The 19,199-nt window shown below is 44.4% G+C and overlaps 1 protein-coding gene across 1 annotated transcript in view; it reads right to left on the reverse strand.

Moving 5' to 3' along the window:
• Window positions 1-20: 20 nt before the first annotated feature.
• itga5 (integrin, alpha 5 (fibronectin receptor, alpha polypeptide)) overlaps window positions 21-19,199 on the reverse strand; it is a 31,088-nt gene continuing 11,909 nt past the window's right edge. The window contains exons 3-30 of the mRNA XM_040192481.2: window positions 18,941-19,041; window positions 18,413-18,536; window positions 18,238-18,299; window positions 18,113-18,158; window positions 17,894-18,019; window positions 17,746-17,790; window positions 17,502-17,545; window positions 17,215-17,271; window positions 16,591-16,643; window positions 16,201-16,409; window positions 15,906-16,097; window positions 15,775-15,820; window positions 15,416-15,529; window positions 14,077-14,132; window positions 13,588-13,745; window positions 13,062-13,199; window positions 10,535-10,602; window positions 8,988-9,138; window positions 8,783-8,875; window positions 7,942-8,021; window positions 7,718-7,798; window positions 7,511-7,616; window positions 7,049-7,207; window positions 6,517-6,624; window positions 4,057-4,170; window positions 3,418-3,519; window positions 3,192-3,314; window positions 21-3,106 (exon numbers count right to left, since the gene is read on the reverse strand). Coding sequence (XP_040048415.2) covers window positions 3,023-3,106; window positions 3,192-3,314; window positions 3,418-3,519; window positions 4,057-4,170; window positions 6,517-6,624; window positions 7,049-7,207; window positions 7,511-7,616; window positions 7,718-7,798; window positions 7,942-8,021; window positions 8,783-8,875; window positions 8,988-9,138; window positions 10,535-10,602; window positions 13,062-13,199; window positions 13,588-13,745; window positions 14,077-14,132; window positions 15,416-15,529; window positions 15,775-15,820; window positions 15,906-16,097; window positions 16,201-16,409; window positions 16,591-16,643; window positions 17,215-17,271; window positions 17,502-17,545; window positions 17,746-17,790; window positions 17,894-18,019; window positions 18,113-18,158; window positions 18,238-18,299; window positions 18,413-18,536; window positions 18,941-19,041 — 2,840 coding nt within the window. The 3' untranslated portion in view covers window positions 21-3,022. The remainder of the gene's footprint in view (window positions 3,107-3,191; window positions 3,315-3,417; window positions 3,520-4,056; window positions 4,171-6,516; window positions 6,625-7,048; window positions 7,208-7,510; window positions 7,617-7,717; window positions 7,799-7,941; window positions 8,022-8,782; window positions 8,876-8,987; window positions 9,139-10,534; window positions 10,603-13,061; window positions 13,200-13,587; window positions 13,746-14,076; window positions 14,133-15,415; window positions 15,530-15,774; window positions 15,821-15,905; window positions 16,098-16,200; window positions 16,410-16,590; window positions 16,644-17,214; window positions 17,272-17,501; window positions 17,546-17,745; window positions 17,791-17,893; window positions 18,020-18,112; window positions 18,159-18,237; window positions 18,300-18,412; window positions 18,537-18,940; window positions 19,042-19,199) is intronic.

The following is a 19,199-nucleotide window of genomic DNA, read 5'->3' on the forward strand; positions in this document are numbered from 1 at the left end:
TGTGTCAATGAAAGCACAAGTTTGTAAAAAGGAAAATATTTTATTAAAAGTACAAACTGTAACAGGTAAAAAGTGACCTAAAGACCCTCCCACTCCCCATCCTTTCTCCTGAAAAATGTTCTCCCCAATATGGGGTGAAAGAAATTCACAACAAATCAGTTAACCTTTGATTTCAAAAATACTCCCTGTCATAAATATGTACAACACCTTTTGGAAGTCCTTGAGAGCGAAAATGGGCCAAGACCAGAAAAAGAACGTAAAACACGGCTTCTCCCCCTGATGTCACCATAGAAGTAGTAAAATGATTCCGTCATTATAAATAATGGGTTGATATTTTGAGTCGAGAACAGAAAATTGATTGTTGATGTTTTATATAAACTACTATAAGGGGGATTTGATGGATCATTTGACAAATTGTAAATCGCTAGCTGATAAGAGGTTTATGAGTGTGATGATGAGGCAGACACATGTAAAACTTATGGTTAATACAACGTCTGTGTTTGGTCAGGTGCAACAGTAGAGCACATAAATTACAAAAATATGTGTTCTCTGTGTTCTGTTTTTTGTCAGTTTGTAAACATTAACAAAATAAGCCAGTACCATCAGATAAGTGGTCCAGTGAAGAAGTGGCGATTACATCAGAGTTGGGTTTAGTGAGGAAGCAAGTGAAACGAAAAAAAACAACAACCGTAGAAATCATTTACCATATGCGGTCAATTCATACTTTTAAACAAGACCACCTGGTTTAATACAACTTAGACACAAAAAAAAAATGAAAAGAAAGCACTGTAATACCTTAAAAGAAAACCGAAAGAGTGAATATAAATATTGCACTTCCAAACCACATTTAGTTCCCAGAGTCTAGCTGCTCTCCTTTTTGAGGTTACGAGGCATCCTGCAGGTTTGGGGTTTCGCAATCCAACTGTAACAATGAATAGAATATAATGTTTCTAATCAATTTCACACTACATTCCACCTAAATGTAGTAACATCTGTATTAACCTATTGAAATTGATTTAAAAAGGACAGCAGATAAAGAAATACTTTTTGGAATGGATGGGTACAATACACTTCTGTCATTGTTGTTGTTTGACATGACAGAAGTCCTGCAGTGATGTTGATAAGATCTTTTTTTTTTTAAATAAGATTTTTATGGAATCTTTAATATTTTTGACTACCACAAGCTTACTGTTGGTGAGAGATTTACAATGTGTAAAACTAGCAATGTAGACTCGATTAACCTCAATCTCCAGATGAACAGGACTAGGCAATGGGAAAGGTACTAACCAATTCATACACAAAACAAACATTCATAAATATACCATTCACACAAATGCATGTATGCATGAAGTCACACACACAACCTTAACTCTTACCCACAAACATGAAGTATTTACATATAAAAAAAGGCACATAAAATCTATGTGCGTGACAAGTGAAAGAAACCAACACAAAGCATTTTAATCGTCGGTGCTTGTAGCCTTTTGATAGTGGGATGACTTCCACCAACTCTTCCTCAACATTGGTAGCTTTTATTCTAAGAAGCAATCACAAATACAATATAAAACTATTACACGCTGTGAGCTGGAATTGGATCCTTCACACTCCAACAGGGCTGGGCAGTATATTACTATTACACTGATATAGTAATACGAGACTAGAGATCATCTTAGATATCGTAATGTTGATATTTCCTAGTTTTAAAGGCTGGATTTAAAGTCCTTTTATGAACTCATCAGACTGTTTTAGCATCCACACAACTGATGACTTGATTCCATAAAGAAATTGTAAAATTATCAATAGTCAACACTAATAAACTGATACAGAGTCGAAATATCACCCAGCTCCGCTAAAAAGAGTGATGATCCCACCTGCTCTCACACTCAAAACTCTCTGCAAAAGCCTACGACATTGTTGATTGTCATTTCTTGCATGTGGTTTTGATTCAAAACGAGCAGGAGTGAAATATCCTTGAGGAGAACGCCACCTTGTTTTGTTTGACGGAAGTACCGCGCTGGTTCAAGTCGGATACGAGGTTTTGCAGGTCTCCAATCGACTACACAACGACGGTAGCAGTGGTGACCATGAACACGAACAAACAGGATTTAAACAAAGTGATCAGCAGGGAGTCCTTATCAGAACTCAAAGGAAGGTCAGTCCCGGGTGAAATTATATCAGTAGATTTCCTTTGAGTGCAAAAACAACTGAACCCAGCGCTGTCCACCAACCTGAGGCAGAGAGAGACGCGTTAGGAAGCATCCACCTATTGTTTCCTGCGCCTGCTTATCCGGTTCAGGGCGGCGAGGTGCTGGAGCACATATACCAGCGTGCATTGAGCAAGAATCAGGGGAACACCTCAAGCAGGTCAGGTCCCAAAGAAAACCTTTAAATGTTGTTTTAAAAGTAGAGGTGTTAAATGGATGGATTCTGGACATCTAGGCCTGTAGTATTGAGGTTTCTATAGCCAGGTAAATGTTCCCACCTGAAACCTGTTCACCAATCTGTCAACAATGAGGACAGGAGAATTCTTTCAGGCCTCAGCAGGCGGCAGAATTCACAGCTCCTGGCTGCCGCAGGCTACACGTGTCCTGTGGGATCATTAGCACCAAAACAGGGCAGTCAAAAACGATATTAAGGAACTCTCCGCCACAAGAATCTGCGCGAGGAAACCCGACAGGCGTCTCACTGCATCCGCAGGCCTGCGCATTCTTTACAGTCCTTTTCTCATTTTTGAGTTTGATGTCAGCCTTCAGGCATTGAGAAAAAGCCCACATTAAGTAAATATCTCCCAACCTTCCAACAAACAAGACATAAGTTAAAAAAAGCAACAAAAGAAAACACAAAGAAACATTCATTTGGCTTGGAGAACTTTGAATTTTTGTCTTCCTCTAGTGCAGCACGGTGGAGTTCCAGTGGTTGCTCTTTTACTTTTCTCCTCTGCTTTGCGGTTCAGTCTACATTGTTGCATCTCCATTGCAATCATATGGCCAGGTGCTGTGGCTCTGGTAGCGCCGGTGGCTGGTTAAGCCTCAGAGGCAGCCTGTGGTTTGAGTTGTGCTTTCTCCATGGCGGTGCCATAAGGCAGCGATCTCTTGAAGAAGCCCAACTGCAAGACGAAAACATTGCTTAGAACGAGCCAGAATTTAGAAAACGAGCACGCGCCCAATCGACTGCTTTGCAGGAGCACTGACCTTGTACAGCACGTAGATGAGCAGAGCGAGAAGCAGCAAACCGGCCAGGATGGCCAAGATGATTATCCACAAAGGAACGGAGTTCTCTAAATCTGGCTTATTCCACACCACTGGGGTCACCACCTGTGGACGACGACACACTTTGTCAATTTCTCGCAGAAAATTCAGACATCACAACCGCTAGTAGGCCCTTTCGAGAGAATGAAAGAACAAAATATGAACATACCTTTTTGTGTCCACTGGGAGCCTGTTTGGGTAAGATGGCGTAAGGCATCTTCTCCACATTGTATCTGGCCAGGCACTCCAGCACATACTGCTTGTAAGATCTCTGAAGGAAGTAGCAAACGTTAATATCATTTTTGTTTTATTACCACAATCCAACATTTATACACTAGGCGGCGACAGAGACCGTGTTTTTTTTCCTAGAGAAAATTCCTTCAGGACTTTGTCTGATACCAGCAAATTCATTTTCAATACATTGATGTGCATGCCTAGTGCTACAGCATGAAGTGGGGGGGGGTAATGGTCTGTGCGTGGCTCCAATGGGACAGGCAGCCACAGCAATTTGCTGAGGCAAATATGTGGGACTGTACATAATGTCAGTCTTAAAATCTGATCCAGAGGAAACAGAACCAGCGGTGAGACTGACTACAGTGGCTACATACCTGGGCCAGGTTCACATTTCTTAATCTAATTTTTTTTAAATGTTTTGAAGAAAAATGGCTTCTCCTTTCCTGCAAAAGCCTTGAATGAGAAAATACAGAAATCTACAGGGAACAGCCATTTCCTCTGCTATGCCTGCTGTCATTTGGTGGGAACACGTGTTTGTGTACAGTTTTTCAGGCAAGGGTCATCTTCGACAAACCTCAGTGAAGGTCTCGGCCCAGATGCGAGAGCGCACTTTGAGGATAGCGGTGTTCCCCTTCTCCAACAAACCCACGGTGCACTGGAGCTTCCAACACTCCGTATTGGAGCAGGACTACGGAAACAGACACAAAAGCAGTTAAAAACATGTTAGTTTTAAGTCATTATTGTGCATGAGTACAACCTAAATGAAGATATGGCAAGAAAACTTTACCAACAGGGAAAAAACTGAAAACTGGTAGAACTTGAAAAATAACAGCCATGTTAATGCTGCAGGTCAAATAAATATAACAAAGAGCCCAATGTTATGATCAGTATTCTACGCCTGCTTCGAATTAGATTGAAGGAATGTCATGAGACTGTAAAAATGCAACACGCACAACTCTCCCCATTTCTGCCCAACCACTAAAACTGGCCAATTCCTTCTCAAGACTGTAAAATATAGTCTTAATCAGATCCCCATAACCCAGCTCAACAAGACACACACACTGCTTTTTAAACGCGTTACCGCAGCTAGACCACCCCAAAATAGAGAGGTTCTGGCAGTTTCCAGCACGAGTGCATTAGTTTACTTATTACATTGAGTAGAGCCAACTCAGGAGGAGAAGAGAGGACCTGCCTGCTTCCCGTAGGCTTGTGCAGACGTAATGAGTGTACTATGACAGACAGTACGAGTCCACTTGCCCCTGATAGACTGCCTTATAGCCCCGGGGCCACAAAGGGCTGTGGAAATGACCTGAACATGGACCAGTGCCAAAGACGCTTCAGACCCAAGACCCACATATCCTCCCTGGTGGGATTATGTGGTCATAATAAGGAGGCTGTTCCCACAGCTTTGTAAAATAACTACACAGCTACAGTACATGGTTAGCATTGTATTTGGAAATAATACAGTTATAATTGTTAGCAACCATTACTTAATAAGTTTATTAGAGGACTTTATTGTACAGTATATATTTAAAAATTCCTTTTGCATGTTGAACATCTGTCATTCAAATTCCTATAACTGATCAGTGAGCATTTGTAAATAACCAATGAAACCTTTCGCACTGATCGCGTATTAGAAAGGTGCCACAAATTACTGTAACAATAAAGTTGTACAACAGCTGGAACATCCACAATTCAGCACATGAGAGTGCTACGACAAAATACTTTTGTAAGTAATAAAAGTAATCATAAAATGCCCTTCAATTATTAGTGGATGTCATCGCGCATATCTGCGCTCTTCAGAGACTAAGCGTGTTTTTTTAAATGATCACACCATGACCCGGGCTGACAGATTCACCCGAGCATTGCTTTACACTACCACGATTAAGACACACTTTGAGCGGAGAGGTCTCCTTTCAAAAAGGTCTAAGAAAAGTGCAGACATGCGGTAAACGGGAGAATGGGGTCCTTCATGCTGAGGTGTCATTGGACATGCTTGATAAACGACCACGGCTAGAAGCGACAAGCCGCAGACAAAGACCCCTTTGGTGGAGGCAGGTATTCAAAGAGCGAAGCGGAGAGAAAGGCTACCTGCAGCTGGTTGTATCAATAGGGCCAGTGTGTGGGGGCTCGGGGCCTCATAACACCCAGAGCCAAACATTAGAGAGCAGTCTGTATAGTAACCAGTGCATCACCGACCAAAAAAGAAAAGCCTCCTAGGTCCCATAAGCCCCTCCACCATTATCAAAGACTCTTTAATGTTAATCACCACAACGGGACAAGCTTGTGGCCTCTGACCCCTTCCTTTTAACGACATCACAACCTAATTACCCGATCCCAGGAGCCTCGTGTAAGGGCCAGTGTCGCCAAGCTAGATCCAGACCTGCGCGATTAACCCAACGCTACGGTTGGTAACTCAAGACACCGGCGAAAGTAAGCCGAGCAAACTATTAAAACGCACAGTCCGGTGTTGTCAAATCCAAGTATAGTAGTAGTACTAGCTAACGGACGCTAAATCCAGCGGCAAATTTCCAACCCTGACGGCCCGTTCATACGGCCCGGCTTCCAAAACAGCTCCCGATGATAATAAACAAGGAACTTTGCTATTGTTGGTGCTCACAGCTGTCGACCTTGCTGCTGGTGAGAGACTCCTGTGACGCTGAGGAGCAAACGGGCAGCGTGCAAACTAAGGCAGGCTGAACCTTTCCACTTTTACTTGATTTATTGATTGCAGTCAGGTTGTAAATAGAATATCAACCGGCACAACCGGATGGAAGATAAACCGCAACCTATATTGTCCAGACCTTCTGTTTCTTTTATCCAACGAGGACACGACCTCCTCTGTAAGCGACATAAAAATTATTTTAACCACATGAGCCCATTAAACCCGTAACGTTAAACTCAAGCTCCTCATTTCCTCACTTTCAAGTCCCCTATTACATTAGAGTTTGTTAGACTTGGCTTTTTGGCCCAATCTATGCATGTAACAAGCTTTATTTACAGAACCTGACAATTCGCACTTTCAGCCTCCTACCAGATTAGTCATATGGGCGAGCGGGTTTCTCTGGACGTCCCTCCTCTCGACGCGGTGCTCATGTGCCTGCAGCGCGAGGACAGGTGGCTCTGTGGACGTGTGCTGGAGCTAAAAGAAGGAGATACAAGACACAAATACACACGCCACCAATTAGAATAAGACAGACACCGATGACCTCCCAACAGGCAAAAGAGCATCGTCAATAGAAGACCAAATGTTCGTATGAGGCTTTTTGTAATTATTTAGAAGCATGTGAGATCTTCTCCACATGGATTCACTACAGCTCGGTATAAAGGGGCGCGTCGCTGGATGTGGGGGACGAGCGAGTTGCTGGGCGAGGTGGTTCATCAAGCTGTTCTGAGCACAGGGAAGAGACGGGACTTCAAAGCGGTGCTGGGGTTAGTGTCCTGGGTGGGGCTAACAAGCTGGGAGGAGGAGGTGGGTGTGGGCCAACCAGCGGGACGGCGCAACGGTTAATCATACAGTGGAAACCAGCGGGAGACGTTCACTGTCCGAGTCAGGCCCGGCTTACTTTGAGGCGGAGGTGGTTCATGTTTTTGTCGGCGGTGCAGTTGATGGGGCCTTCCACGGAGAACTCGAGGGGGTAAAGCAGAGTCTGACCCTGAACTCTGAGGGGGCAGTGCAGCTCGAGTAGGGTGTTGCTGATCCGGCTGGGCCCGTTGTTCACCAGCTGCAAGAAGGAAATTAAAAAGAACACTGTAGTCAGTGATGTATAAGGAAAATATATTTAGTTGTAGCTGGGAGGCTTTTTTTTCATGCTGGAACTTTTATATTTGACAGATTTTCTTAATCTAATTCTGAACCTCAGCTAGATCAGAAAAAGCTGACAATAAATCATGCGCTCTAAACTGGTTTATATTTTCTTTGGCTTTCCTTCATTGCTGCACAGGGAAGTTCAAACAGTAGTGTCTGCTTTCGGACCCAATCTGCTCAGCCCTGATGAGTCTGCACCGCTAACAGCACGGCTGATTACCTCATAGATGTGTTCCACTGCGGGCCCAACGTCCTGCTCCGCCTCGTAGGTCTTGGTAACCTTCCAGTTGGCCGGCGGGAAGAAGACCTTATCTGGTCGAGACACACTTAAAAGAGAAGCGGGGATGTGAGAGAATGTGTAGGAAGGCCCCAGAGACCTAATGAAATTCCTAAAGTTCAAATGAGGGAATCCTGACACCGAACTCACCCTTGTAGAATTACTTCAGCCTGAACAACCACCTCCAGCTTGTAAGGCACGACCTCACTGAGGGAATTATTTTCATTTTTACTGTGGAAACAGGGAGAGGAAAAAAAAAAAGATTCTGATTAGCTGATGTCACTCGAGAGCTTTGCAGATCAGTTCTGCTGAAACCACACGTTAGTGTATCTTTAGTTTATATGCTCATGGTAGTTGTTGACAGCAAGTTGTACCTGCGAATCTGCAGCTCAAACTGAACAGTTTTGTGCGTGTCCTTCAGCCGCGGCACTGTGAAGCGCAGACCAGCCCACAGCTGCCAAGAGAAAGAGTCCACTTACAAATCAGCATTAAAAAAAGAATGTTATACTGTCCATGAATTCAGAAGGAACAGAAGTAGCACATGAACGACTCGCTTGCAGGCATTCCTTATGTACTCATTGCCTCCCGCTGATGGATTTTGTGATTTTCTCAGGGGTTTTGGTGGGTAAAGTATTTCTATTGATAATATCAATGAAGTATTTATCAATAACTTTGCATCCAGTTCTCTTTCATTAGGTCCGCCTGCAGCTTTCCTTTTAATGAGCAACCAACGCAATCAATAACATTACAACCACAGACCGTTACCATGAAAACAAGTATATATATTACAAAAAGTAAAGTGTTTGTTTAATATGTAGAAGGGTCATTAAAAAGGGGCACAGATGGGAATCTTTGCTTCCTGTCACAACATTTCCTAACACATTCGGACCTTTCCTGTTGCAGTTCACACCCAGCCGTACAACGAACTTACATCGTTTTCCTAGGAGGAGCAGTAAATCATGATGTTTGGACAACTAGGGCGGTCATTACATCAGGAAATCACAACATGTTTATGCTAGCCCAAATAATGTGTGATAACAATCTTAACACAATACCAAGTGTAGTGTTAGTGTAGATCATTACACAATACTACCATGTGCATTGTTGATACGACAGCAATGTTGGATTGCTTTTTTCTTGTGTTGGTTATAGTCAATACCAGTATATCGTTCAACGGTCACGGAGCATGAATACGGTCAGAGGCGCTGTACATACACTGGTGCCAGACTTCATCGGGTTGCCCAAATCACAGCTGAGGTATTGGGTTTGGTTCTCCGTGTCATATCTGCAGGTAAGCTGGGACAGGCTCTACGAAACAAGGAGACAGGGGATTGGACAATCATCGAGACAAAGCCCGGCAGCCGTGACAATGTTCCAAGAACAACACCGGCCCGTTTTTTTCTGTATTTTGAATTCTTACTTCATTGTTGCGAGCAATACCGCTGTAGTCCGCTTCGGGGGGCAGCACGACATAGAGCTCGGCCTCGTACGCCCCTCCCTCTCCCTCATTCTTGGCGTTGAAAGTCAGGGTCAGCGAGTTGTCATCGCCTAGGTAGACTTCCTTCCTGTTCCTGAGCACCCAGACAGAGGAAACGGTGGATCACTAACAAGGTTGATGTGTAGGTTAAATAGTGTCAGGACTCCTTAGGCAAATGTATATGTAGGGCTGAAATTTGCATCAATATTACGTCAACAAAAGATTAGATTGGTCTTTGAGTCTGGAAATTATACAATGACGGGTGTTACTTTCCCCGTTTTAAAAAAGAAACATTATAAGACAAATATGTAATTTCCTGAAATTAACAAACAGCTTAAATTACACTAATACCAAGTTCAGGCTTTGTGCTTGACATTTCTTTTTTTAAGAGCCTAACACGGTGACGGAATGTAAAATCACCCCCCACTTCCTTGCTTTCTCTCCCTCCCTCCGCTTCCCTCCATAGCTAAGAACAATGAGAAAATTCCATTTGGAGGGCCACACAGACGCTTTTAATTACAGCCCAGTCTCGTAAAGCAGAGCAGGAGAGCCTGAGAGACAAGGTTTCTCAAACTGATCCTCTGCCAGCCTACAAGTGGACCGCCGTCTTACTCTAACTGGCATTGCGTGTTTACTTTTTTTTATTCAAACAATGGCTAGAAAAGTGAAATAAAGGACAAGACCTTAAAGCTTTCCAGAGAGGTCGAACGTGTTATGTGCTTTGGCAGCAGAAAAGAAAAAAACGCTGAATACATTATCTGAAATTCCACTAAATCACGGCCATCCTGTCAACCCTTCTTACTTCTCTTAGGCGTTCTTCCTTTACAGCAGAGTAGACAAAAACACTGAGCTATTATTTGAAATTGCACCAATCACACTCTCTGCGGCTCAGTTTCTGGAGTTGCACTTGGACGGAGCCCAGGAATCGCATGCACTCGCAGCAGGTGGTTCCACGTGTGATGGAGAAGTCATTTGTTGAAAGAAATGGAGGCAGATGGTAGATAAATATAGGAATGTAAAATAAAATGACAGAGCGGAGGAGGGAGTTGTTGATTCGGAGAAAAATGCTAACAGATTTCTTGAATCATGGTGTGGAAGGCCGGGCGCTCGGGAGGGCGTCAGAAAGCAAAAGGCCGTGTTGGGACTTTGCCACGCAGCTCGCATACTCTGCCTTTCATCTCTCCTGTCTTTTTCCCCGTTAAGTGTCCGCGTAGCACCTGTAGAGCGGCGCTACTTCCCGTCTTCGGGCACCGCTACTCCAGGGCTATTAACACTCCCTCTCTGGTATGCTAAACTAAACAAAGCAGCAGGAACAACACAAACAGCTGTATTTACACTTTAGCACTAAAATGCAAGCACCCTGTGGAGGTGTGGAGTTCAGTGACCCCGTTCACAGTTTACCATGTATTATCCATCAAATTGGAATGTTGTTTTTTTATGAAACCAAATGGGATTGGTAAAAATGTATATAAAGAAATGAACAGACTCACCCGTGAACAGTCAGCTTCAAGTCAGGAACACAGATGTTGTCCTCTCCACAGTCCAACAGAATCTGAGCCTAGAAGATTGTGGGGGTGATATGAGGTGTAATAGGGGCCAAAGACTGTTGCGATGTTTATCATTTATGACTAAAAACACACTTTTACACGTGGAGACAATTAGGCGCACATGATGAATCAAACGCCTGTTTATGGGACACAACAGGATGCGTGAAGCAAGATGCGACATGTGGGATGACTAACGCGCTCCACCACGCAGCCCCCCGACACACACCTGCGCCGCTGTCCGCTTTGTCTACATGACATCATCGTCGCATAATCACACAGTCAAAAAAAAAAAAGTGTCTCTGTGGGACACTGACTGTGAGGTCACGACCGGCACAGACCTACTCCCCAGAAGCAGCTGTGCCGGCAGACACATGCTTTCTGTTTGCGGCGAAACGATGAGCAGTGCGGGGAAAGGAGGGGGGGTGTCAAGCCCAAAGCGGCTGTGCCAGAGGAGGTACCGCTTGTGGAGATTGAGCACAAAGCCGCCGGCTCCCACCAGAGCCCCACATCACACGGCCGTGTGGCAAGCCACGCTTTCACCACACGCTCCGCCACCCGGCAAACCACAGCACTATAGTATGATCATATGGAGAGGGAGGCGCCTTCATCCTAGAGAAATTTACAGACATCGGATATCTCTGTTGACCTGAAAGGCAGTAGCGGGGGTTCAGAGATTACAGTTGAGGGAAACACAAGAAAGGAGCAGAAACACTGCTGGATAAGTGGATGACCGCTGAACGTGTGGCGGGCCAGCGGCGGGGAAGGCCCTGCGGATTACCAAATTGCATCCCGCTGCGCCTTGTGACAGCGTGACGATGCTCATAAAGATGGAGGATAACATATAGAAATAGAGGAGATTAGAGAGAGCGAAACGAGCCACTTGTCATTACACCATGCAGTAATTATGGACACCGTGGTATCCACCAGGCTAACCTGGCCACATGTGCACCCTGGGTCTGAGTGTCTGTGTAAACCAGGAAAACAACGTTTGTAGTCCTATTGCTGTAGTTAACAACAACAGTGACCTCAGCACAATGAGGCCAGAGTCCCACTGATTTGGTCAGTACTCATGCAAGAACATTTTCGTATTCTTAATATTGAAAAATACACCCTATTGTTTTTGCATTGTTGGACTCCTTCCGTTTTGGCGGAAGGAGTCCAACAACAACAAGTCCAGGGAGTGCCCTGAATGCCTCAAGGTGAAAGTAGAAATCAGTCTCTACCGGGCTTTATTAACAGTAATTACCATGATCGGAAAAGAAAATCAAGTTTTTTTTAAATAAACTTTTTCTAGACTACCATTAACTGTTCGGTAGCTTTCAGTTTGTGGGCTGGTTGATGGGGTCATTGATGCCCAATTTTAGCCATTTAAAAAAAAAAAAATCTAAGAAAGGTGAAAACTGTGTGGTTTTGCAGACACATGTGCCCGCAATTAATGGATCCATCATAGCGTCTCAGCTCCAAATGGAAACATGTGGAATATGTTATATGAGGACAGAGATTGAGACGGTGCCCAATACATCAACCACATCATTCTCACTCCAGTTCAAAAGCAGTAGGAATTTGGCAGTCAATGAAGTGTTACGTAGGCTTGCCACATATTCTCATGTGTAAATCAATAGGGCATCAAGTGTCTGATCAAGGCCACAGCTGTGGTATAAGAGTCACCCTTCACTGTTTAAAGACCATTAAATTAACACAGTCTAAAGCAACATTTATAAAATACGTTGGCAGTCTGAAGCGCTCCCACTCCCCTTTTACGCACATAAACACGGATCGGGTTTTTCAGGTTTGGCAAAAAGGGCCATTTTTAAGTTTATGGATGATATTTGGCTCAGATTTGGTTCAAGGTCTCAGTTCAGCAACGGAACACATCAGTTGCAGGCCCAACAGCGTTAATATCTCGGAAACACATTAGTGCTGATCCAAAAAGATCGGAACAAACCACGACAAAGAATGAGAAATGGAGAAAGGGATAAAACTACAGCGATTGCCTTTCCCTGAATGCTGCAAACTGATGGCCGTTGCTGAACTCATATGGTGCATGCTGTGCCACGGCTGGAAGGGCGCCTACGCGTAGCAAACTCTACTCACTTCCTGAGGGAAAACTGGAAAAATGCAGAGTCACCTAGGTAAAGTTACGCAGCCAAGACGGCTAAAAGCAGTAACTGCTGGCAAAGGGAAAATGCTCAAACATATGCCTTACATTTTCATTTTGAAAACAGCTCTCCAGACACGCGAGACCTCGTCCAGGCAGAGACTGTCTGAATGTACGTTCATAAGAACAGACCCAGTCGGGCCAGGAGTGAGTCACTCAGCAGCTTGCCCGTGATATAGGGAATGATTACTAAACATGGTGAATATCCAAATCCAACTGGCATTGTCAGTGAACACGTTTTACACCGTATAGAAATCCAGGCTTCGTTGACTGCTGGACAGAATATCGGGGAAGTAAAGGTCATCAAAATACCTTCTGCTCGATTACGTTGGTGGTCTGATAGTTGAGGATGGGGCGCAGGCCGTGGGAGTCAGCGGCAGCTTTTGGATCCAAGCTGAAGTTCAAGGCCACGTAGATGGAGGAAAGTTTATCCCTGAAGTCTTTCTCAGCCTGCAATTAAAGAAACACACACCGCAGGTCTAGTCAGATGCAGTTCGACATTGAGAATGTATTGTAGAGCTACGGATCATTGTAATGTATGCTGACCGTGATCAAAAACATGCAGAGGATAAATGCCATGAAGCTTTCTTAAATCATCCAGTAGCACAGGTCTAGCTTGCCTTTTGCCAGTTCCGGCTAAAGTTACACTTTTTGATGGCACATGAGCAAAAGCGACACCTCGCTACTTTCTCATTTCTGCTGAGAGTTGCACATGGGCAGTAGCGATCGGGTGGGATGTACTGACATTTGTGTTCTTTGAAGACATGCTTGGACGCAGGAGTCACAGGACAAACGATCACAGTCAGACATTTTCTATTAGTTATGAATGAGAGCATACTCTTAGGTAGATCTTGGTGTTGTGGCACGAACGCTCGCCATGGCGCAAGCTCACACTCTTCTCAAGCAAAGGCTGCTGGGAATCCAAGAACAGAGCCCTCCTCACTGCACCTTTCTGCTTGTGCTTATTGCTATCTAGCTGCACCTCCACCTGGAAATCTGGAACACACACATAAAGCTCCATCAATATTCTGAAGGACCAACAGGAATGTAACTTTTACCCAACGGCTGTATGTAAAGGACAGAGCAAATACAGTCAATGGAAATGAGTTGATAGGAAAGAGGTAGAAACACAGAAGAGGTTTGATCATTACGGTGGATCACAGATGGTCTTTCGTATACTGCGCACCCTTTTTTGTCATAACAAAATCCCCCAAAAGCCACATCTGCAAAAACATAAACCTACAGACTTTTATGGATTCAAAACATTACTGTACTTTTCTTTGGACAAAGACCTCCAGTAAAACGCAGATGCGAAAAATTGTCTCACCTATGATGTCTGGTAGGTGCTTCCCATCAGCAGTTATGCAGAAACTCAGATTAACACTGTTTGGACAGAGAGGATGAAAACATAAAGAGGGATGCATATCAACTTATGACAGAGATTCAGTACAAATACACTGTAAACACACACCGTAAACACAAGTTCCCTTGCTTTCTCCCACTTTCTCTCACAGCCCACGTCTCAAGTCTCAGCTGCTTACATGGTTTACATTACAATGTACAAGACGTAACAGGAACACAATGCATAAAACTACTAATTGCCAGATGTTTGGAAACACGCTGGCATGTGACCACTTTTGCCAGCCAAGCAGATTGATTGGTCCTCCGTTTCCACACACACACACACACACACACACGGAATGGCTAAGTTAAGATGGGTGAAATTGGTCCGACTCAGGTTTCAGTGCTGACCAGTCAATGGCCGTCTATATAAGCCTGTAGTTGTCTCCCATGACATCATCTGCACAACACTCTACTGCTAGTCTAAAAGCCTGGAAACCCCAACCACCCCCCCCCCCCCCCCAATCCTTTACCTAGTAAATCCACACACGAGAGGCAGAGCAAAGTCTGGAAGAAGTAAGAAAGGGAAAAGAGAGAACGTTGAAAAGAAAATAGAAAAAAAAAAAAAAAACACAGGAAAGGGAAGAGAGGTGAAAAATGAGACACAGTGTGTACTGGAACTAGAACTAGAACAAGGAGTAGTATTAACGTCATGTATAAGCTACTGTGTCTGTCTGTTCCTGCATGGCTGTGTGTTCACGCTCACGGGAGTCTACGTGTCCTGATGTTTCCCAGCTGTGTTCCACCACCAAACAATATCTCATTCAAAAGCAACAGCAAAAGCTTTCCAGCCCCTCCCCATCCCATTATGCCTTGTGCTCCCTTTTCACCCCCACCAAAACCTCCTCATCACCAGGCAACGTAGTGTAATCAAGACACATATGTATACAAGAGCTTCCTTTATGGATCAGGATCTGTAAAGGGCGGGGGGGTGAAGCAGACACATGAGCGTGGACCAAGTTGCCGTCTGTTTCCTCCCCCCCCCCCCCTTTCAGGAGATGAATGCTGAGCAAGTTTGGTTGAGGCCAAAAAGACAGCCAACAATGCTGCTATTCAGCAATTTATTTCTCAACAGAAAGATTTTTGGAAAATGGGTCAGATAAGAACGGATGCAAAAAAAATACAGCAACTGCTTATGGAAAGTTTTTTTCCTTATCAGAACTTCCTGTCAGGATAGGATTTTATGCATGTTGGGGAAATGGGGAAGCACCCTTCTTTTTTGCAGTTAGGGAGTGTTGGCACTGGACAAGCTGCTGAAAACTCACCAGGAAACCGGAATGGTGGTGTTTCCACTGGTGACCATGCAGTTCTTCTCTTCAGGGTTGATCCTTGTGGGATTCACAGTCAGAGTGGCACTGGTGTTAACTATCGGCCGAGATCTGTAGGTAATAAAAAGAAAAACGATTGAAGACCCTGACTGTGAAGAGAACCCGCTCACAATATAGATATGAAAGGCTTATTGTAACCCTATAATAACTATGAAACAGCCAGCTATGCAGATCTGGACAGAATAACAGTTTATGTAGTGTAGACATTAGTATTCATTTCTAAGGAAGAAAGTCAATAAGCAGATAAACACTCAGGTTTCATGATTACATACAGTAAGTGAGTCAAAACAACATACCTATAGAGAACTGCCTTATTCACACCAAAGGCACCAACAATTAGATCTGGGGAAATAAAGAATCAGAATTAGAAAACATACTTAATATATAAAAAGCTATTGATCGCGATCGGCTACTAAATCTCACTCACCTGGGTATCCATTCATGTCAAGGTCCTTGGCTCCTCTGAGGGAAAATCCAAAGCTGGCAGGAATCGCACCAGCAGCCCACTGGCCAGTTATCACCTGAGATGGCTTTTCCCTGAGTCCCCCTGAGTACCCGTTGAAGATGTAGACAAGTCCCTGCCGATCCTCCCCTCCAAACGGACAGCTTATAGCCACATCTAACAAACGGTCAAATGGGAGGAAAAATGTAGCCACGGCAGCCAAAGAAATCCTGACGCAAAACCATTTCATCGCCAATATTCCAACAATCCTCATTCTTACCATTGAAACCATCCTGGTTCAGATCTCCCAAGGGTGCGATGGTGCTGCCAAATCTTCCGTACACCTGGGTGCCAGTCAGGTTCGGCAGGCGGAGCTCCAGGCTCACGGGGCCCCGCTGCAGGTAAAGATAGACCCGTCCCATCTCTTCCAGTCGCCCATCGGAGCCCCGGACCATGAACATGGGAGCTCCCACCAGCAGGTCGGCCATCCTGCAGACAAGACAGGAAAATCACAAACTAATTTAAGCTCAGACACAATGACGCCTGTAATGGGTTGGTGGTGGCTTTCAATCTAGACTCTGGCAGAGAATTAACTAGCCAGGAAGGGACAGAGCAAGGCAGGGTGCTGGGATGGTGAGAAAAGCAGACAACGTAGAAGGCGACTACTCACCCGTCACTATTGATGTCAGTCGTTGCCACTGCATACCCAAAATATGATCCCATCTGTAAAGAAAAGAGTGTCAATGACTGAAAATGTAATGATCAAAAGACATTAAATTTATCAAGATTTGGTTTGTTCACAATAATACATCATATACACTCTGCGTCACTAGTGCAAAAGGGAGGAAACATGAAGGCCTGATGGGTTTCACAGGCAAAGCCAAGTTTGGTGCTGATTCGGTTCCAGATCAGTTTAATTTCCAGCATTTCCTGTGATGAATTTTGAGTTGGAAAAGCAAATTGTGGGAGCAGTCTGAATTACCAAAGGGTAAGCAAATTCACTTGTGATTTTATTTATTCAGCTGAGTCAATCATCACTGTTTAAAACAAGCTTGGTTCCTTTTCTATTCCCACGGCCATTTGCACAAATTGCCACTGCACCTTCCCCCTCAATAGCTCTACAGCAAACCACACGAGAGACCAAACTCTAGTTAAGAACATTGTAAAGGAAATTATTTTTGCTTATACCATCAACAAGTTATGAACTCTCATAATGAGCTCAGCAAAGAAAACACAGAGGAAGCGGAGCATGAAGGAGCTCTAGCTCTGCAGAGGCTGGATCTCTCTGACTCACCTGCTCACCAGTGTAGTTAATCATGGTCTTCAGATCTGTACCATTCAGAATAGTCACCTGCAACACAGCAGCCACATATGATGAACGTCTTTTGTGTACAGTTTAATATAAAGTCTATAAGTCTCTGGTATGGAGTTCATTGCAAAGATAACCTCCACTGTGAAAACATTAATACGCTTGTTTTCTTTCTTTTGCTTTCCTGTATCTGTCTCAAATCTGAAGCTGAGGTCCTTCATCATAAAAGCATCTAAATTGGAGCCAAAATGAGAGCAATTAAGCTTTCTTACCAAGCCATAAAGCATGAGTCCTTTTGGAACACCAGCCACAAAATCTGAGGCACACAGAGACATGAAGCAAAGATTAAGGGGTGGGGAGACAAACAGGTCAGGCCCAGCAGGTGGGTAATATAACTCCAGTATACATACATACAATAATAATGAAATAAAATATTGTAGCTTGTGTTTAATCCATGTGTTTTACATCATGCATGCCTACCCAGGCATTGGCCGTGTGGGTGCATTTTTTACTTACCTTCCACCTCATCACCACTGAATTCCCCGACAGCAATGGAGTACCCTGCGGAAAAGAGGTCAGACGTCAGCCTCCGTTTTCATCGCGAACAAATGCAGAAAAGTGTAAATGTGCCTCTATTAAAAAAAAGCACCAAAGCTTCTCTTACCTTGGTAACTGTCATCGTGTGCAGACATCGCCTGTCTGGTTTGGATCTGTCTCTCCACAGACTGCATGAAGAAACCTGGATAGTAAGCTTTGATGATGTCCTCTTTGGCTGCAGTTATCACCTGACCTGAAGTATGACGGGTGAAATGAAGATTTAACTTTGAAGACCATTTGGAGGCTTGTTTTTCACATTTTCAATTGATTGCTGTGCCCTACATACCTTGCCAGAAGTAGCTGCCTGGCCCTCCTAATACAACTCTGCCATCCTGAAAGATAAAACTTGGAATTATTATAATTGAACCCGAAAATGTTTATCCTACAAACCCCTTATTAACTAGTTCTTACCGTTGTGAAGTCAGCACTGAATCCTCCCTGACAGTAGCCTTGTCCCACCGCATTGCTGATCTCTGAAACACGCAGGAATGGTGTGGTGCACCATTATACAATTTTCAAGCAATAACTATTTAATATTAATTTAAAAAGCATTGCCCCTTACATAACCAACGCAGAGAGGGCTTACCTGTGCGGCAGGGAGCGTACTCCACAAATTTGGTGAAATTCTTCACTGAGAGGTAGCAAGTTCCTGTAGCGTCGGAGTGGGGGACGTCCTGCTTAGTCCGCCAGGAGTAGAGCGGGGCACAAGCCTGGGTCAGAGAGGAGGTGGAGAGAGATATGGATTGCCGGGGCAGGGGAGGGAGGAGAATCGGTGATGAATGGCGTGAGTTTGGCAGGTGGGAGATGTTTTTCCAGTTGCAACATCACACTGCTGAACTCGGGCTTAGGTCAGCGGTACATCTGGAGCGGGGACCGTCGTAACTCAACCCAGGTCATAACCCATACTATCAGACCAAACAAAAGCCGGCTTAGGTTTTAGGGCTATGTGGGGGCGGCACGAAATATTTATTTGTGGTGTGTTGAGACGGGGGGTGAAAATTGGACCCCAGCAAAGCTTCACCGAAGGCCAGAATAATAAGAGCAGAGAGCAGCAGTGTTGTGGTACAGCCCAACCCCCAAAGCCCCCCCACCCACCACAAGAGGGTCAGCTTACCAGAATTGTGTCATCGTGAGAACGCACGGTGGCGCCGAACCATTGGTGCGACTTAAAATCCCCCTGATGTTCTGTGTTGTTGAGCAAGACGTTGCGATTCCCTGGGAAACACAGGAGGAAATGACTGAGTGACAGCACTGTGAAATAACATGCATTCCTTCGTGTGGATCGTGAGTGTCTTGATTCTGCCCGTTACGACCCTTGGAAAACATCTGGCAAATTTGCAGGAGAAAGCTTAGCACCAGTTGTTGCACTATTT

This window comes from Gasterosteus aculeatus, chromosome 2 (assembly GCF_964276395.1).
Source record: "Gasterosteus aculeatus chromosome 2, fGasAcu3.hap1.1, whole genome shotgun sequence".
Classification (NCBI taxonomy): domain Eukaryota; kingdom Metazoa; phylum Chordata; class Actinopteri; order Perciformes; family Gasterosteidae; genus Gasterosteus; species Gasterosteus aculeatus.